The sequence below is a fragment of the Lonchura striata genome, chromosome 4, assembly GCF_050655825.1.
Source record: "Lonchura striata isolate lonStrDom1 chromosome 4, ASM5065582v1, whole genome shotgun sequence".
In the NCBI taxonomy this organism is placed as follows: Eukaryota; Metazoa; Chordata; class Aves; order Passeriformes; family Estrildidae; genus Lonchura; species Lonchura striata.
In genome coordinates this window covers 46,394,249-46,413,393 of record NC_140706.1, presented here as the reverse complement: position 1 = coordinate 46,413,393, position 19,145 = coordinate 46,394,249, and the positions used below count along the sequence as shown (strand labels likewise).

Sequence of the window (19,145 nt, the reverse complement as noted above, 5' to 3'; positions counted from 1 at the left end):
GAAGACTTGTAAAGAAGAATACCCATATTGTTATGTATTGACATACTGATTTGACTGCAGCTTTTCTGTTTCCATAATCAGGCATTTTCTGTAAGGCAAATGCTTGTATTCAAACACATTATCAGTTTGGTGCTTATGGTTTCTCACTATTTTTTTAAATATTAACCTCCTATAAACTCTTAAAAATACTCAAAATACAAACAAGAGGTGAACAATTTTGGCATGGAAACCTCTTGCAAGAATGGAAGCAATCCATTTTTCTACTACTTCTTTGTGTATTTGCATTACTCAAATACTGTATTTGCGTGCATTATACTTGGTTTATTCTCTCTCTGCTGATGAGACTCAAACTCAAAAACAGAAAAGAAGAAAGCAGTTGTTTGTTAGTTCAAGCGCAGAGTCCATTGGGACTACTAGCAGATGCCCCTTTAATATGTGTGATGTTTTCTCTTCATTTCAGGTCCTATGCAGAGTCAGATGCAGTTTCCCTCTGGCTATGGCTCACATCTTCCAAGCTACAGTGCGCCTTCAGGACACTATTCCCAAGTGCCCAATAAAGCTGCTGCTTCACATCTGGATAATCAGTACAGAGCCAGTTACTACCCTGGTTACTATTCAGCACCAGCACAAAATGTTATGACATCTGTGGGTAGCAACGTGTTGAATACACAGGAGTCACATCAATTGTACAACAATACTCCTCCCCATTCAGGGGGCTCCAGTGACAGACCTGTTCAAGGAGCAGTATCATCTGCCTCCTACTTGCATGTGAGTGCTCAGCAGTCATATTCAGCTTTTGATAATCACTACAGCACTTCTGTCAGCTCTTCAGTTGCATCTCAGGGATTTCCCCTTAATTCTGATCAGTACGCTATGCCTGTGGTTTCTGGTGCCATGTATCCTAATGTTTCCTATCCTCCTGTGGCTGCTGGAGGTGTGTATGGGCAGACATTTACCTCTCAGAGTCTACCTGCTGTTGGACAGTTCAAAGAGACAGATGCATTTTCTAGCCAGAGTACATCAGTACCTCATTCTCTTCAACAGCACGTTCCCATGGGATATAATACAACGTTATCAACTGTTTCATCTGCTCAGGTTGTGCAAGACAACCTCAGCAGGAATCTCACCGGATCTGTTCCTAAAGTAAACAACCAAATAAATACAGGTAAGGTGCTACTTGAAAGATAGTGAACTGCCAGATTTGTCTGGGAAATACAAGTAATCTTGTGCTCTTGTTGGCTTGTTCATGTTCACTGTGTGTACATGTAATTTTGAGTACTGTCACTCATTCTTGTAGCTTTTCTAATTTGGTTACCACAGTCCTCACAATAGCAGCTATTTGTTTCTATTGAGAGATACAGAAAAATACACTACTTAGGAGATGGTGTTAGTTTATTTGTGTGGTTTTTCATGTGAGTGGCCTCAGAAGGGAGCTTTTTCATGCAGTTCTGAAGGAATATGTTATTTCTGAAATATGTCTGTTATTCACAAAGCTACTTTTTTCTTTTCTGGTTAGAGAAACATGGAAGAGATTGGAGATGTGGGAGTACCTTCCTGATGAAATATCTTGCTCTGCAGAGGAGAGAGCAATAGTCTGTGCAGGATTTGGTCTGATTTTCTTTCTAAACAGGGAATTTTCTGACTTCATGCAGTTTTGACTTGTAAAAGCAGACTACAGCTTGCTTTCTCTACTAAAGAGAGATGTTACATAGCTGTAGGTTTCCTTCTTAATGCTAAATATTTCAGATTATAGTGTAACATTGAAACTGTGTTAGGAGTCCTAGTAGCTGAAATTTTAACAGACCAAGAAAGAATTAAGAAAGAATATGGCTTTGATAAAGCTTTTTTTGGGAAAAGCAGTTAAGCTTAAATGAAGTTCATTCAATCCACAGTTTGAATTTAGTTTCAGTATTGGTTCGCTCACTCCCAAGAATAGGATGCAGAGTGTCATTTAATATTAGTAGATTTGAATCCTTTACTGATGAGTGCTGTGTATATTTTTCTCTAGTATTTTCAAAGCATGAAACAAAATACCATTTAAAAAAGAAAAATAGGGAGCTCCTTGAAAAGCTCCTGAAGTTACCAGCATTTCATGGTTATGCTTAAAAATGGATTCTTTCAAGGACTAGCCAAAAAAGTTGACTCTGTTCAGTGCAGAATGTGCAGCTGGACTTGACAAAATGCAGGTGTCTTTCCAGAATAGTGCAATATGCAGTAGGCATATGAAAACAACTTATTTTTTGTTCAAACTGTTACTGTTTTATTTACAGAAATTTTTAATTCCAATGCTTGTTAATTTTATTTCCTGTAGAGGTGTCTTGAAGTCATTTGTTCATGGCAAATTTTTTTGCAATGAGTAGCTGTTTTAAAGGTGAAGCAGTGGAGCTGACCAGACAGTGAAGAGCAATATGAGCAGTAGTTTTATTTTTGAACCATTCAGTGTTGCTCTTAAGGGGGTGATTCAGTTTCATGGAAAAGTAGTAATATTACACTTGGATTTCAAGGAACTAATGATAGAATTGGTTGTGATAATGCTGTGTCATGGATTCTCACTTTGCAGTTATGTTCCACTGTTTTTGTTGTACTTGAGTCATACTGCAGTCCTTGGTTGGTTTGCCGGACTGTAGGCCTCAATAGTTACACCAGATGTAGACTCTTTCTGGGCTTGTAAAGCTGCTGATAGAAGCATGCCCTATGCTTCATTGCACAGTGCACATGTTTCTGGAAATTATTTATCTGCAAAATAATTTTTTTCTTTCCCTGGAATTCTGGTTCAACCTCAGGACACAAATGAATCCATCTTTCCTCACTAAGAAAAGCAGATAAACATAGCAGCTGACAGTAAGGCTGAAGGAAGAGCTTGACAGTTTTATTACTAAACCTTGAACACTTTAAACCATTTTTGATCTATGGCTAAACAAACTGCCTCCAATGATACCTGTTTTATTTTAATCTAGAACTCAACTTCTTTGGCTAAAATATATTAAAAATCCAATTGCTACAACACCCCAATAGTAAAATACTTACATAAATAATTACAAATAAATGCATAATAATTTAATTGTAAAGTAATTACAGTAATTGTTTGATCCTGGTATAATTGGTTTGGTTTTGAGATGCTGAGATGCTTTCTAAATTTCCCAGTGCAGTCTTACTGTTCTCATATGGAGTCATTTTATATACAGTATTATATTTGTTTTCAGCCTTTAAGAAAAGGAGTTGGATTTTGAAAAATATTTGCCAGTTCCTGTACATCCTTGTAAAGTGTATGGATACAATACACAAGAAGCATAAGGAAATAATGAATGATCTGTTGGAAGGAAACTTTCTGAATATTTCATCCTCCCTGCTTTCTTCAGGAAGACGCAGTGATGGAAAACAGTTGCCATCTGTTCTGTGCATAGTTTTTTGCTAAACTACTTGAAAAAAATATTTGCTGAAATTCATAAGTGTGCTTTCTATGAGTGTTTGTGTAAAGAAACTTGGATACAGTATCTGCCTGTGCTGTGAAAGATGCCCTTACAATCTTTGAATTATAAATAAGCAAATTGCAGACAGATTGCCAGTCAGAATGCTACAGTTTTAATATATTTTTCCAAAGCAGTTTTGTACAGTCAGGACTGAAAACTCTCTGTGATGAAAATGAATCCTTTATGTAGAAGAATGATAAGTTAATAAAATCTGTGTGTTCAAACAGGACTTACTCAGGAAGCTTAGGCTGGCAAGAGTTTTTCAGAAATTGTTTGATTTCTGAATTGTTTTTTACTTGAATTAAAGTTGTCACCACTGGACTTGAAATGGTTTCTTTAAAAATCCAATTTTATGTATAGCCTTGCAAAGACTCCAGCATGTTGAATTTACTAAGATCACACCTCTTAACTTCTGTATGTGGTGTACTAAGGACACAGAACTGCAATAAAGTATTTTCCTAATACTTCAGCAGGCCCTTTCTGAAATAGCTGAAGTATTTTCAGCAAGTGTGCTAAGATTTCACTAGAGAAACCAGATTTATTTTAAGAGGATTTTTTTTTTTTGCTGGTAGTTGACTGCTCTTGGTGAGTAATAGCCAATGAGAATAATTTTCTTTGCTTTAGGAAGTGTAAATAAAGTAGAATATAAATATCTAATTTGAGATTTTTTTCCTTGGAAGTTTAAACTAGATTAACCCTGAAAAATCACTCTTTTATCTTTAAAATCTGTATTTCAGCAGAACAGTCTTGGTAAAAATCTGTCCAGTAGTGTTATGCTATGTAAATTACATACTTTGTATTATTTTGGTTTTTTGTCTTTCTAGGTCAGTAGCTTTATTAAATGTTTTTCCAGTTTATTTCAGCTGAAATAGTAACACTCTCATTATTCTTGGTACTTTTCAAGTTAGCAAGGATGTCAGCCAGGATGCCTGAATTTTACCGTACTCCTCTGTGAGGAGAGGGGGCTGGAGAACTCCTGTGGGTATATGGCAGGGGTTTCTTTGCATCCTGGTGTGGACAGTCTGCTTGAGCAGGAGACACTCTAATTTCATTATCTCACACGCAAACTTCCCCTTATGTCAGATCAAGACGTAAAGTCCTTGCTGCCCCAGTTCCGTAGGAACGTAGGCTATAATCCTGTAAATCTGCTAATATAGGTGTGGTTGAAAAAAGGGGAAGGACTGCAGCTAGTACTGAAAGTCAGGGGCAAAGGATGCTGCTGGGAAACAAGCTGCAGGGAGGTGGTGCCTCACTCCTTAGAAATTATGTTGTGATGGCTGAAGGGGGTGTGTGGGGTTGTGAGGACTGGAAATCAAGACCACAGCTGAAGCAACTAGAGAAGGATAATTCTCACATGTCTTCTAACATTTTGAGGAGATGCTGTGGTGATACTTTTTAAACTATTACCTCTAGGTCTCCAGTTAGAAATTAAGTTACAACTTTGTGATAGTGAAAAATGATGAATTACAGTGCTAATTTGCCCCAGTTCTATAGATTCTTTCTGTAACATGTCTTTTAGCTGTAGATCATTATGCTTGATTATTGTTAGTGCAAGAGTTGTTCATGGTTGAGAGGCATGAAAGGAAAACCTCAATGCACATAGAAAACAAGGAAATGTGGTTTAAAATGTTAATTTTGTTTGAGTGTTTCCTTTGGTCTTGGTTGCTTACAGCATTTAAAACCTTTTTGGAGTCACCAAATAAAGTCTAATATTTGATTTTCCAGGTTGGATATTTTTTGAAGAAAAAAATAGATTTTATTTCTCAGAATTTAGAAACATTTATTTTACAATGCATTTAAAAGATTCACATAATTTTGAAGGCAACTGGATAACCTTTGCTTGAGAACAGATATTAGTACTTGGCAGGAAGGCATTACATCTTCAGCTAATCCAGGTGTAAATTTGTTTTGGCTTTGAGCACGTGACACTGACATTACAGCATTTAACGCTCTCTACAGCAGTGCTTGGTGCTGCCAGCATCGCTGTATTGGCTTGCATGTGGAAAATACCATCACCCTACAAACAATTCTACAAAACCTGGGTGAGCACATGGATGTGGCAAAGCACTTCCCTTGTCATCTTGCATATCTTGCTTGAGGAAATTAAGACCATTCCTGCTGACAGGTTCTGAAGCTCCCATGAGGAATCTGCAGGACACTGCACAGAAGCAGAGGTTATAGGAAGTCCATTGCAGTAAAAAAATGCTTTGTATGTTCATTGGAAAAAGACATCATTTCAATTTTGATAGGACTTGCGAAAAAGCCATGTGTATGCTCAACATCAGATTTTAAAATTGAAAAATATATTAAAGATAATAAAGATGTGTGCTGTAAATTTTGGCTGTAAATAATAAAAACAGAAGGATCATTTTAAGCTGCCTCATCTTCTTCACCCTCCAAAGGAAACTTCAACATGCTCATGAAGTTCTTTGAAATATCACCTCCATTATTCAAGGAAAAGTCAATGGCCATATGAACTACACAGTTATATGTGCAGAAGATGCTATATATGCAAAGTTAATAATACCTCTGCATCCTCTAGCAAATTTGGTAACTTCAACAAGTACTCTACAAATGGAGAATTATGCTCTTGCTTGATATCTGTGTTTGTTTACTGAGTACTTTTGGTAAAATAATTTCCTTTCTCTTCTTTTTTACAGCTTGGTCAGTCAAGGTTTTTTTTTTTAGAAATGATCATAATACAGATTTTCTCAATTTATAAGCGAAGAGAAACTCTTAGTTGAGAGTGAACTTAATTGAAGTTATGTTGTCCTTGTCTGATAGGAGTTTCAGCTGGACTATGTAAAATCTCTCAAAGTATTAATATGACCTTTTTTTAAGCAGATTATATCTAGTCCAGATGTCTAAAACACATCAGAAGTTTTGTGGAATATTCAGCATTGATTGAAACAGAGTGCTTGGAATATGAGTCTCACAACTGAATACCCCTATTGCAAAGTGCCAGCACTGGAAGGGAGGCATAATATGGGTCTACTGCACAAGGTTTCCTCCCATGGGACAAATGCTGAAGGGTGTACTACATTCCACTTACTTGGGAAGAGTGACTTGTAAAAGCACAGCATTGTGGGGATATATCAAAAAGAAACTTCAGCTTAGTCTTGCTCATACTGCATCATGCTTTCGTGTTTTTTGGGGTTTTTTTTTGCAGTTGTCACAGCAATTTGTTCATTATAATGGACTTTTAGCACTGTCGGTATTGAATTTTTTAAAGCAACCAATCGTTCCGTAGATAGTTGTCTGAAGGTATCTGTCTTTGAAGTACTGTATTGTTTTTTGTAGTTACTGTGGAATCAAATGTGATTGCTTGTGCTTTGTAATTGTCTGTGCAAGTGCATACAAAGGGTTCCTGCTTTCTGCTGTTGTTTTCAGGTGGCATTGACTCTTCAAAGCCTGTGCACTCAGTGAGCCAGAATGTTCCATTTACCAAGCCTGGAGTTGGAACATCTGCTTCCTCTGCTGTGATGTCCTCAGTAAGGTCACCTGCTCCAAGCCTGTCTTCAAAGCCACCATCTTCACCATCTGTTACACAGTCACGAGAGCTGGCCCTTCAGGAAGGTACTAAAAGGAAATGGGAAGTCCCACTACAGGCTTTTGCTGTATTCTACATGCACACATGACTGCTGGAAGTTTTATTGCTGCTTCTCTGTGTTTGACTGGAGCACATCTCTGGTATCTCATCAGGATCCCTGAGTGGTGGTGTTTTATGTTACCTTGGTTTTAGATTCTCTTCGTGTTTGTGTTTGATTTCCTTTGTCCATGTGTTGCCTTTGTCTTGTTGGTAGTCTTACATGTCTCTTGCTCAAAAAAACTTTCTTTTAGTTCCCTTATTTTAAAAAACTGCTCACTACTTTAATTTTTTAGAGGAAGGTCTTAAAATTAGCTTGTAATTGGTCTGTATTGGAAAATGAATTGTAAACTAGAAATCTGCTAGTTTGTGGAAACAGTGATTTGAGGATTAAGTTCAGACTGGTAGAGTTATTTTCTTACTGCCTAGCTGTAAGTGCCCATGGAAAGCTGCTGCAAGAATTCTTGTGGGAAACTTGAGTGTTTGTATAAACTCCTTCCTATTCTGATGCTGGCAGTATCTTGACAAAGAATTGATTGGTTCTTGAGCCTTCTTCAGTTAAATTAAACTTTGCCTCTTGATTATTACATGTTTCTGTCTCTAGTATTCGAAATTTAATTGACTGCATGACATTTTTTTTTCCTTTGGCCATGCCATGTTTTCTCTTAGCAGTTTCAGAATTTTAATTCTTATGGAAAAGGACTCTGGCTGAGGGGTGGAAGGAGGCATTAATTTTGTCAGAACAATGTGGTATCTCTAGTGTTCAAAATAATTGACAACTGCATGGTGTGTGATTGTCACAGTGCATTTTTTTATTCTTAAATTACAGAAACCTCTGACGTAAATAACTAAATTACCCCTTTTCCTCAATTTTCTCCTTTTTGGTGATTACAAGTTGTTCATCAGTCATTTCTATATATATTGGAGGAAAAAAATTATTCATTGCTATCAAGTCCTATGTACAGCGTATCATTTTAAAGAAAATCTGTCAATTTTTGGAACTGTGGTTCTTGCACAGTTTTATAGTTGATTTTGGTGCTAGATAGACTTTGTGTTGTAGATGTGCTTGCTAGAAAAAAATGTTGCTTCTTTTTCCAAAGAAATTGCAAACCAATTTTTTAATGAGAAGGATTTTAGCTCTTTAATTGTGGTTGCCTTGATGTGCAGTGTGTGTGTTCTGGAAGTAATTCCTGTGAAATATGTGAACACTTGGTATAGCAGCTACAGATCAGTGCAGTGGCTGCTGAACTTCCCTAAATTCAAATGCTTCCACCAAGTGAAAGTGAATGCAGTAAGTAGCTGAACGAGCACATTTTAAAAACAACAATATAAAGATAAGTTGTCAGGCATTTTTATTGATCTGATACTATCTATTTACATATAATCACACATAAGTTTCTATATTCAGATGATGGTTTTATGAGCAGTGGAAGACATCAAACTCTTTGCTAGTTTTGTTTGAAGAGTCTGAAATAAATCATGTGCTCTTGCTTTTTTTTATCAACAACTTTTTTATCAAAAATTAAATGTGGTAACTATTTGTGGAAGTGAACCTACTGAAAAACCAGAACACATGTACTAAATATTTGTCTGGGTTAGAGTTCCAAATATGTTCCTCCTGCAGTAATCAGACGGACTTGATTTTTTAAATTATAGAATACCATTGTCAACATGAAAGCATTCTGAAAAAACCCAGTTTGAATTAATTTTTTTAAAGGATTTCATTGTTTTAGGCTGCTCTTGGTGCATTCCTTTAAAAAATAAAAAATTCTAATTATTTACTTGGTTATCTTCTAACAGGACAAAAACCTATTCAAGCCTATTTAATCTTACATAAATATCTGTACTAAATTTATGTTTGAAAAGCTTTTATGGTGTGGGTGATTGAACTTAAAATACCTAAATAGTTGGTTTATTTTACAGGCAAATGTGTTGTTATCACAATTTATCTTCTGTGTCCTGCCACCTACATTTCTAGGTGTCTGAATTATAGTAGGATAAAGCCTTTGAGCGCAATATTATTATATCACCGGTACACTGCTTGCAGGGTTTAGAAATTTCCAGTTTAAGAAATTTGTAATAATTTATGTGGTTGCATTTTAGGCCAGATTTGAGGAATAACATAACTCAAATAATTCTTTCTAAATTGTTTTTTGCAATTTTAGAAGTGGGAGATTTTAACACCATTATCAAATCTGTAAAAGATACTAAGCAGAACTGAGTTGTCACAACAGAAAACATGATTAGGCACATGATGGCACTTGGAATTGCTTTCTGCAGCCACTCATTTCTGCCCTCAATTGCTTTCTCCCCTGTGTTGGTCTACTATTGGCATTGCTGGGCAGTGAACTAGAATGGGAGACTTTCCCACCTGCCAATGACTTTTTAAACTATGTTGTTTTTTAGCCAGATCTGTTCTCCAGAGGTTTTTTTTTAGCTGGACAGGTGTACTAGCACAGCACAGTCTCAAGGGCAGAAATCTGTAGTACTGTTGGCAATGAAAGTAAATCTATACAAACTCTGGGAAGAATCAAACCAGCCTGGTCTTCACAGCATTCATAGTGACATAATTCATGATTCCTAAACTTCTATGTTGCTAGCATATTTTTTCAATTTATTTTCTTCTGTATTCTTTCTGAGCACCTGCATCCTTAATGCATGTGACCAGTAATGAATAATCCAGTCCTTTTCTCTCATCTGTGCATGCTTGGAATTTTTGCATTGGCATGCACTTTCCAGGTAGATATGCTTTCTTTCTTCTTATCTATATACATTGTCTTTACACTCTCACACTGGGCACATCTACTTTTACTTTGGTTCTTGCTGTTAAAGTGCAGCCATTCTTGTCATCTTGGCTTTTTACCCTTTTACTTGCATGTTAATTATTTCAAGGTAGGGTTTTTTGACCTCTTTTGCAATAGTGCAGTACTGTTTTATTCCTCGGCAGTTCTCCCAGGCCTGAGAAAAGACATTGTCTGTTAATGTATTAGCTCTAGTCTGTTCTTGCACAGATAATGATTTTCTTGTATTCTTCCCAAGTGCATTCAGTAAACTTATAAAAGATGGGACTAGAAATTACTCCAGTTAGCCCTGTGTTGTAATAGTATGGAAAACTGAAGTAGTGAATCTACTCAGTGGCACTTTGGATGATTTTTCATTCATTGTGGTGACTACTTGAATTACAGAGAAATTTGATTGGAATTGTACAAGTATTAATGCACTAGATACAGGAATATAATGTCCATCTTTTCTTGCACCAGTCTCTCTATGAAAGTTTACCTTCTCAATAATGTTGTTTCATAGTTTTGCTTTCTTTTCTTTGTACTTTCAGTATTTGAGTAGATACTCTTCACTTTAATTCTGTTGGTGTTTTTAAAGTGAAATTAAAATGCTCCTCTTGGGTCCATTTGCTAACCATTTTTGAAAGAGCCATGAAACTAACACCATTTATAGACCATATTTTAAATAAAATAAAGGTTGATACAGTTTATTGAAGTCATGGATGTGCATATTATTCGTTACCATGATGGGTTCAGATTATATATAACATAACACTTCTGTAAAGCTTTATAGTATTAAAATGAAGAATGCTACTCATTCGTGCCACAGTACTTCTACAGACTGATGGAACCCCAAATTCCCAAATATTTGAAGAGTTTTGAATGCTTAGGATATTTTCTCACCATAGTAATCCATTAGATTGATAAGAGTGAAACAGTGATCATTTGCATTTATTTAGGATGTCACTGCCTGACTAAAAGCATATCTAAAATCGTTGCTAACCGTGTCTTGTCACAAGAGAAATGTAAGATTTCTTGAAGATGCTGAAAATGCATCAATAACAAGTAATGTAGGAATTTAATTATAAGCCATTGCTGCATGCTTTACTCTGTTTTGAAGTGGTATGTTTGTGTTGCCTTTCTGTATTACACACATATGTTTAGAGTAGATACTGTAAAAGCAAACAAAAAACCTAAAAAAACCCTAATAGGTTGTGCTGTGGAGGTGACAGCAGTAACAGTTGCCGCATTGTCACCAGATACTAGAAGTGCATGGTGTAATCACAGGCTTATGAGCACAAATTTAGGTACTTGTGTAAACATAAGACAACCCAAATTTTCAGGTTTACCTAGCTTTAATTTCACTGATTGTGTTGTGCTCTTTTTATATGTATTTGTACTCTTGTGTGTGGCAACAGCAGTTATATTTCATTCATTTCTGGCAGAATTCCAACACGAATTATTCTTGTCTTAAAAGGAAGAGGTATGCCAAGCAAAAGTTAATACTAAAAGTTTTCATAACATAATTTGAATTTATGTGGAAATAATGCCTTTATTTCAGTGTATTAATTTATAAAAGTATTCCACTGGATAAACTGGTATTAAAAAGATAGGTAGGAAGTCTGTGTGTTTAATTTCCTGATACACATGCACATACACAAATATAAAATGATCTGCTAACTTCCATGTGCTACTAATATTTTACTGACCTAGCCCACTAAAAACTGCTTCTAGGGTTGTAGATTTAACTTGCTGCATGCTGGGATTTTTTCTGGAACAGCTGATTTTTCTCACTTTTAATGCAATGATTTGTGACTTCCGTTTCTCGTCTTTCCTGTCTGTTTGACTCTGATGTTTGTGCTTTCCAATTCACAGGCATGCAGTATGGTGGATATGTTAATAATCAAGCTAGCTCTGCACCAGCTCCCTTGTCATCAAGTTCAGATGATGAGGAAGAGGATGAGGAGGATGAGGAAGCAGGTTGGCTTTAGCTTTACACCAGTATCTTGTTATCTTTCTACTTAAGGTTTTCCCCATATTTCCATCCCCTGAAACTTTTTCTTCCTTTAATACAAAGCATCACCCTGACTCTTCAGCTTGAAATTTCCTAGCTGTTACTAGTAAACAAAAATAACTTCAGTAGTGACCAATAAATAGGTCCTTTTTTTGTCACGTTAATATCAGATGTTTTATGAATCTAACAAAGTAATATTTACAACTTGCAAGACTCCCATATTTTTAGTATTTTGATTTGCACTGAATTTTAACTGAAGATAGCTAGCAGTAGAACTTATACTGATTAATTGTTCAGGTTAAGATACCAGATGGCATTTGTATCATTAGTTAAACAGTGTTTACCTTGTTTCTCATTTTATGCATAAGGAACTCATACAATTAAGGTAGTAAACATTGAGAGGTTGTGAGTGTGCTTTTTAGGACAGTAAATTAATCTGTGCTGATTTTCTTCTCCTTCTAAAGGTGTATGTCTCAATGGTCAGGCTCATAGGTTCACTTTTAATCTGCTTGTTTTGCAGAAAACTTTAAAAGTTTGTTGATTTTTCATTTTTAAGAAGCAGTTTGTCCTGACTGGTTAAAGTGTTACATACTTGGTTGCATTTTGCCTGTTTTGTCAGAAAGACCTGGTTTTGTAAGTTTAGTGTTTCTCACCAGTTTAGTTTATTCAATTTTGGTAACCTTTTCTTTTGGAACTAAAGAAGCCTTTACTGACTGCATGAGTGGTAACAGCATAAAAGCTTCTTTGAGATAAACATGAGACTGCTACCCTTGTTGATAGGTGGAAGTAACAGCACATACCTTGTACTGCTGGCTTTTAGTATTGGTTGGGAATAGGAAACTATTGTAGCATTTTCTTTAATTTTATGATACACGTTGTCAGAAAAAAAAAACAGTGCCAGTTTTATTAAAATAATTAAATTATCGTCTAGAATACTGTGAAAATAGTTTAGCGTACTGATAATATTTGTCAATATTTAATTATTTTCAGTATATATACTGATAATAATTCTGCGAAGAATGGAACAAAGCAATGGTGACATCCAGGTCATAATTAAGAAAAGTGTGTTGGGTTTGCCTGCCAAGTTTCTGTCCAAATGATGTTGATTGGGTTTTTTATCAATTGTAACCTTTTTCTCCTTACCTTGTTCCCTAAACAAAGTTTCATACTCCGTACCATCATTCTGTCTCAAGTTGTGTACTTCACTAAAACCTGTAGCCTTGGAGGTATCATTGCATTTAAATTTATGTTATGGGAAAGAGTGAAAGGGCACCCAGGTTCCATATGGAGGCTGTATGATTAATTAGCAGCATACTGATTTATGCCCTGTCAGCAGGAACTAATGAAAATCCTTAACAGATCTCAGCAGACAAATTTCTGGCTTGGACTGTCACAGTGGTTTTATGAAGAACAGGTGCTGGAAATGTGGTTGTGTTCATGTAACTTGTCAACTGTTTTGTTGACCTAACAAAAGTGTATTTTTACTTTTCTGTAGTAAGACTTAAAAAAGCTTTAAAAGCCCTAATCCTGATCAAAGTAAAAAAAGTCATGAATCTTGATTCCTTCAATCAGAATATGTTTCTATAGAACAGAAAATAAAATCTTGCAATTATGTTCTTTAGCAACCTCCAGGATTAAAAAAAAAAAAAGAAAATTTACAGTGAAAATCTGAAATCTAAGATTGTATGAATGTCACAGAATTAAATTTTCCTTTAAATAATATATTATTGTTAGTCTTACGGATTTTATAAATAGATTTTGTATTTCTTAGTTGAATGCTTTAAAGGCAAAATGCTCAATAATTATCTGTACTGACAGGGTTGTGCCATGGTATTTCTGTGTCCCAAATGTCAGTGGTGTCGTGTTTCCATATGCAGAGTCTCTTCACTTGGAAGTCTCAAATGTTTCACCATGTTCCATTGAAGTTTTCCCTTGAAATACTTTCAGCTTTGCAATGGGATGCGTGGTCATGGTTGATCCTTCCAAGTAGAACAGTATTAGTGAATCTTTTCAGTCTTTTCTGCCACAAAAATTATATATACAATTTTCTTTTTTTTTTTTTTTTCTCAATTCTTAGACACTTTTTTCTATCACACTTCATGACTTGGTGTGTTTTAAAGAGAGCATACATTTAATCTTCTTGGCCCTTTTTTCATTATAATAATAATGAAATAAATGTGCGTGAAATCATGTTGGAAGAGATGTTTTAAAATAATTCTTTGTTTGACAGATGTTTTAAATAAGATATTCAAGGTGTATACATAGGTTGAACTAAAAATTAAGCAATCGAGTCTCTTCAATCCTAACAGCTATGTATGTGCTCATTGTGCTTTTTTACATCTGCCTACTTAACTTTTGGTACTTAATTTTACATAGTTGCTTTTTACTTAGCTACTTTAGGCTGAGCTAAGAATAATTGTTTACATTGACTGAAGTTCAGACTCTTGTCAATGATAATGGAAAATAGAAACTTTAGACTGAGAGGAAAGCTAGCTGTTAATTAGAATGATACAGAAAGGAGGGAAGAATTAAATCTTTGTTAGTTTGGCTTGAAGGTGGATAATCATTCTGAAGATGATGGGAATCTTCTGTTGCTTGCAGTTGTGAAGAAAGTTGTGAATGGACTGTTTTTAAAATGTGCATGGCCTCAGTTGATATAGTCTAGAAAGAACTTTTGGTTTAATAGAAAATTATTTTTTATTTCAAGAAGCAACTTCCTTCATTGTTTTTGTCTTTTTCCCATTGATCTCTCTTGCTGTTTGTTGGCATGTGCTTGTTTGTTTTTAGTATCTTGCTGATTTTACTTTCTTCCTCTCCTCTTTACAGTAGTAATAGTTTTCAAGTCTTAGGGCTGAAGTGGTGGGGTTTTTTCCCAGGATCTTTCTTGACAGTTTCTTATCAAAGATTTTAGGAAAAAAAAAATTTCAGTCTTTTATTAATCAAAAGTTTGCTAATTTTGATATCCCTAAAGTTAAACTATTTTCCTCCCCCAGCACTTGATAGTTCCTCTACTACAAGCAGTGCCTCTCCTGTTCTGAACAATTATGATGCTCTGGAAGGAGGTGGCTATCCAGGTAAGCAGTTTGTTTTTAATTACTTATTCAAGGACATAAATGTGGTTTTTTATTGTTTCTGGTGTTCATTGTTAATCAGCAAGTAGATGAAAGCCAGTGCCTATGAAAGGAACAGAGGAAATATACATGTCTTTTTAAATAATTTCTCACAGTTTTAACACTGAAGTTCACATAACCATTTAATAAAACTTCCCTGAATCATAAGTCATACTTTCCATTGTAGTATTGAGGGTAGTGCTGAAAATACGCTAAGTGTGAAAGCTGCATCTTTTTCCTAGATTATACTGTATGCCTGATTGTGTTGTTGACATTAGGAGCTGATAATAGTTGCTGACACATCACAGAAGTTTTGGGAGACCAACAGTATCAGCTTGCAGAGATGCTTGGATCAGGTTATTGTCTTGAATTTTTCTTCATTTAAAGAAAATGGCTGCTCTTTTGCTTACTCTTAGCTGTAAAAATATCAGGACTGTCAGGTTGGTTCTAAATTAACTTATTGGCTTACTTGGTCTTGAAATCTGTAGAGCTGCCATTTTGAGAGCAAGTGGAAAATATGCTATTCAGAGTATTTTAACCAGTATTTTAAATTAATAATTGGATTAATTTGGAGGCCCTCCTGGCTCCTTTGTCTTGTTCTGGTCCCTGGGAGTGTCACAGTAGTTTGCCATAGTTTGATGGGTTCGTGATTAAAGTGAGAGCTCTCTCAGTTAGAAAGCTGGTATTGTTATCCACATAGAGTCTAGCAGGACTATGAATTCTATACCCTCTGGCCTAATAACTAACAATTTTGGTTCTGCTGAAAGCATATTCTTAAAGTAACTTGTTCCTTTTATTTTTTTAAGATAAACAGAGTCAACATTAGGCTACTTGAATCTGTTGCAGTTCTTTTATTGTTTTACTGGGGTTTTTCCCTCATGGAGTGTTCATGACAAACATAGTTTATTGGCAGTTGGTTTCTTGAGTGCTTTGTTCCTTTGCTTGTACTTTTCCCAGTTGACTTCACCAAGCTTAAATTCTTCTGAAACTTAGCTCACATCTGTAGACATTTCAAAAGAGTACTTTGATCTCTACAGCTGTTAAGTTCACTGTGGATTTAGGTCTATGTCTTACTTTCAGTTTGAACTTGAAAAATAGCTGAACTAAGCTGTGCTGCAGGTGTATACAAGAGAAACTTGCGTTGGGTTAAAGCTTCAAAAGAGAGCATGCTTTATTTCTCCTCTACCATTTATGAATACTGTCAAAACATAAGGCTAAACCAATGCAGCTCTTCTCTAACTGTAGGCATGGTTTTCCATGACTTCTACGAAGTCATTGTAGAATCATGGAATGATTCTAGTCATGCTATGACAGTTTCAAGAAGTGGCAGAGGGGAGACTAAGCATGAATGGTCTTGTTTGTGGTTTATATCAAATGTATATATTGGAATAAAATGTGGTTCTATTTTTATTCAATTCAAACGTGTTTTTTTCAAGTTGCCTCTTTTTGTAAAGTAACATTTTGTTTGTAGTGACACGAGTCTCTGGTCATCTACCGTACACATTTTGTCAAAACTCTTGAAGTAATCTTTCTTTTTAATTCCTTTTTTAAGTGCACAAAAATAACTTGATGGATAATGAAAAAACTTATGAATGGCAATGTTGTTTTGAAGAATTTAGGAGTTTACATTTAAATTAATAAGGAAATAATAAGTATATTCAATACCTGTGGCATTTCTTTTGTCTTTCCAGAGACACGTTCTGTGACTGGCAGTCCAGTTCCCTCTCCATCAGTCGTCCAAACATCAAAAGCTTCTAAGCCCTTTGGTTATGGATATCCAGCACTGCAGCCAGGCTACCAAAATGCAACACCACCTACTCCTGTGCAGCCCAGTAATCCAGGACACCATTCTGGTTTTCAGCACTATGCACAGGTTTGTATTCTTAATTTAAAATTAACTTCATTAAGTAAATTCATGCGAAAACCCGTTTCTGTGTGATATATTTCCCCCTTATTTTCATCTTTCATATTTTTATAGTTTCTGAGACAATAAACATTAGATATAATATTGATGTCATATTCATGTCTGGTTTTAAACTTACTGGAAGGCTTTTGAATGAAAGTTCTAAGTGTGCCTCCAAGTAATTAGGCTTAACAAGTTTGGTTCACCAGTTGTTAGCAAACTCCACACTGTTAAGGTTTGATGTTTGAAAGAACTGAACTTTATAGGGAACAATGAGGAAACATAAAGAAGTATTTGATCAATATATATTAGGGCATTGCTATTGGCTGTGATCTCAAGCATTAAATGATCTTATGAGCAAGGTCATAAGGCATAGCATGGCCTAGGGTCCAGATAAAAGAGCTAGTAGAGCTTGTGCTGGCTGTGTGTAGTGGAGCAGGCTGCCTGCATCTGCTCTGTCTTCCTCATAAAGATAGCTCCAAACTCCTAAGAAATTCTGTACAATCACCTGATTGCTGTTGTACATGTGAATCCCTAGAGAACAGTGGCAGAAAAAGAGCCACGTACTGAGGCAAGACACAAATGCTGAAGAAGTGCAGAGGAATGTATGTGCGAAGGGGTCTAGAAAAAGAAATGTGCTGATATGCAAATCCTGCTCTCTGAAGTAAGGGCCAGATGGCAAAGACAGTGAAACTGCTGTGGTAGGTGATCAAAATTCCTTACTGCATGTAACATCCAGTAAGGCTTTCACGATCACAGGCATGATGTGAAATATGGCTTGGAAGAAATGTTTCATTTAATTTTTTCTTTTTAATTGAAAGTGTTGGCTTCATCTTTACTGTAATATGAGATGAAGTTAGGGTCTTTCAGAAGCACACAGTAAAAGAACAGCAGTTGCTTCAAGTGAATAAAGGTTGGACATATAAGGAGAAAATGCTTCAGGATGGGAGTGGGGAAGCACTAGAACAGATTGTGTTGTGAAGTTCTCAGTCCTTGAAAACTTAGCTAGATGAATCTATTTGAGCAACCTAAACTAACTTCTAAATGAGCAAAGGGTTAGACTACCAGACCTCAAAGGTGCCTTCCAACCTAACCTTTTCTCCTCTTCTATGGTGTTTTGTTTTAATTTAAAAATAAATATTTTAAGTCAGTGTCTGTAACTTGGAAAAGTTGATTGTAACAAAAGTTAAATTGCAGAGCAATTGTGAGAGAAATTGTGTCGGCCTTTTTAGTACTTGTTTTCTTATGCCTGGAGAGATTGAAGGATTATGTGTGACTTCCAGCGTTGATTTGCATAATGAATTTGAATTTTATCCTATGATGCACCTTTGGAATGTGTGTCACATTTGTTGTAGCATTTTTAAATTTGTACAGTACAGCACTCCTTTTGTTTGTTTGGGTTTGTTACTAATTGCTGCTATATCCTTTTTTAATACGTGTCTGGAAGGGAGGGCACTACAGGAAGATTGAAGGCTGTCATTTAAACATAATGGTGTGTTTACCTGTTTGTCATGCTTTAACTTTACAGCAATATCCAGGTGTGAACCAGCTGTCCTCTTCCTTAGGAGGATTAAGTCTACAGCATTCTCAGCAGCCAGAAAGCTTGAGACCAGTAAACCTTACACATGATAGAAATATTTTACCGGTATCTTCAGTTCCAGCACCTGTGCCTAACTTGAATTCTGATCTTAGGAAATTAAACTGCAGTCCAGAGTAAGTTTGCTGTGTCTAGGGCAGTATCTTATATTTTTTAGTAGGCAATAATTATTTAAAATTTCAAAAAGTGTCTCAGCTGACTCCCAACTTTGAATCTTAGTGATGAACTAATAAAACCCCTTTTTACTGAAAACAAGTTTATTCTCTGAATCATTACACAAATATTGTAACTGTCCTACCATCAGAATTTATTTTATACAGTGAGTGTAGCTAGTTTCTTAGTATTTTAATAATTTTTCTATATCTTCACCTTGTTTTAACCATTTAAAAAAGTATTTTTATAAGCACCTTAATGCTACACAATGTTTCATAGAATATTTTGTGATATTGCGTAAGATTTTTTCCACAAAAGTATTATGATTATGCCTGAATATACTTAATAATTTATGAGTATATTTTACTATGATAATTCTTCAATCATGTATTCATGTACCTCTAATTAACATTAAGTAGTATTATCAACTATCCCAAGTCAAGCACAGCTAAGTACAGTGGAAAGGGCTTTTCCCCAAAGATTTTATTTGTAATTCCAAAATAAGTATTCTTCATTGCCCCAAAGTGACTCA

At 35.5% G+C, this 19,145-nt stretch overlaps 1 protein-coding gene across 4 annotated transcripts in view; it reads left to right on the top strand.

The window, feature by feature from the left end:
- SEC24B (SEC24 homolog B, COPII component) overlaps nt 1-19,145 on the top strand; it is a 44,078-nt gene that overhangs the window by 5,166 nt on the left and 19,767 nt on the right. Inside the window, exons 2-7 of one of the 4 annotated variants that reach the window (XM_021525479.4) lie at nt 461-1,165; nt 6,861-7,046; nt 11,712-11,816; nt 14,844-14,924; nt 16,652-16,833; nt 18,392-18,576. In XM_021525479.4, coding sequence (XP_021381154.3) covers nt 461-1,165; nt 6,861-7,046; nt 11,712-11,816; nt 14,844-14,924; nt 16,652-16,833; nt 18,392-18,576 — 1,444 coding nt within the window. The remainder of the gene's footprint in view (nt 1-460; nt 1,166-6,860; nt 7,047-11,711; nt 11,817-14,843; nt 14,925-16,651; nt 16,834-18,391; nt 18,577-19,145) is intronic. The other 3 variants (XM_021525482.3, XM_021525480.3, XM_021525483.3) reach the window with 3 other exon arrangements.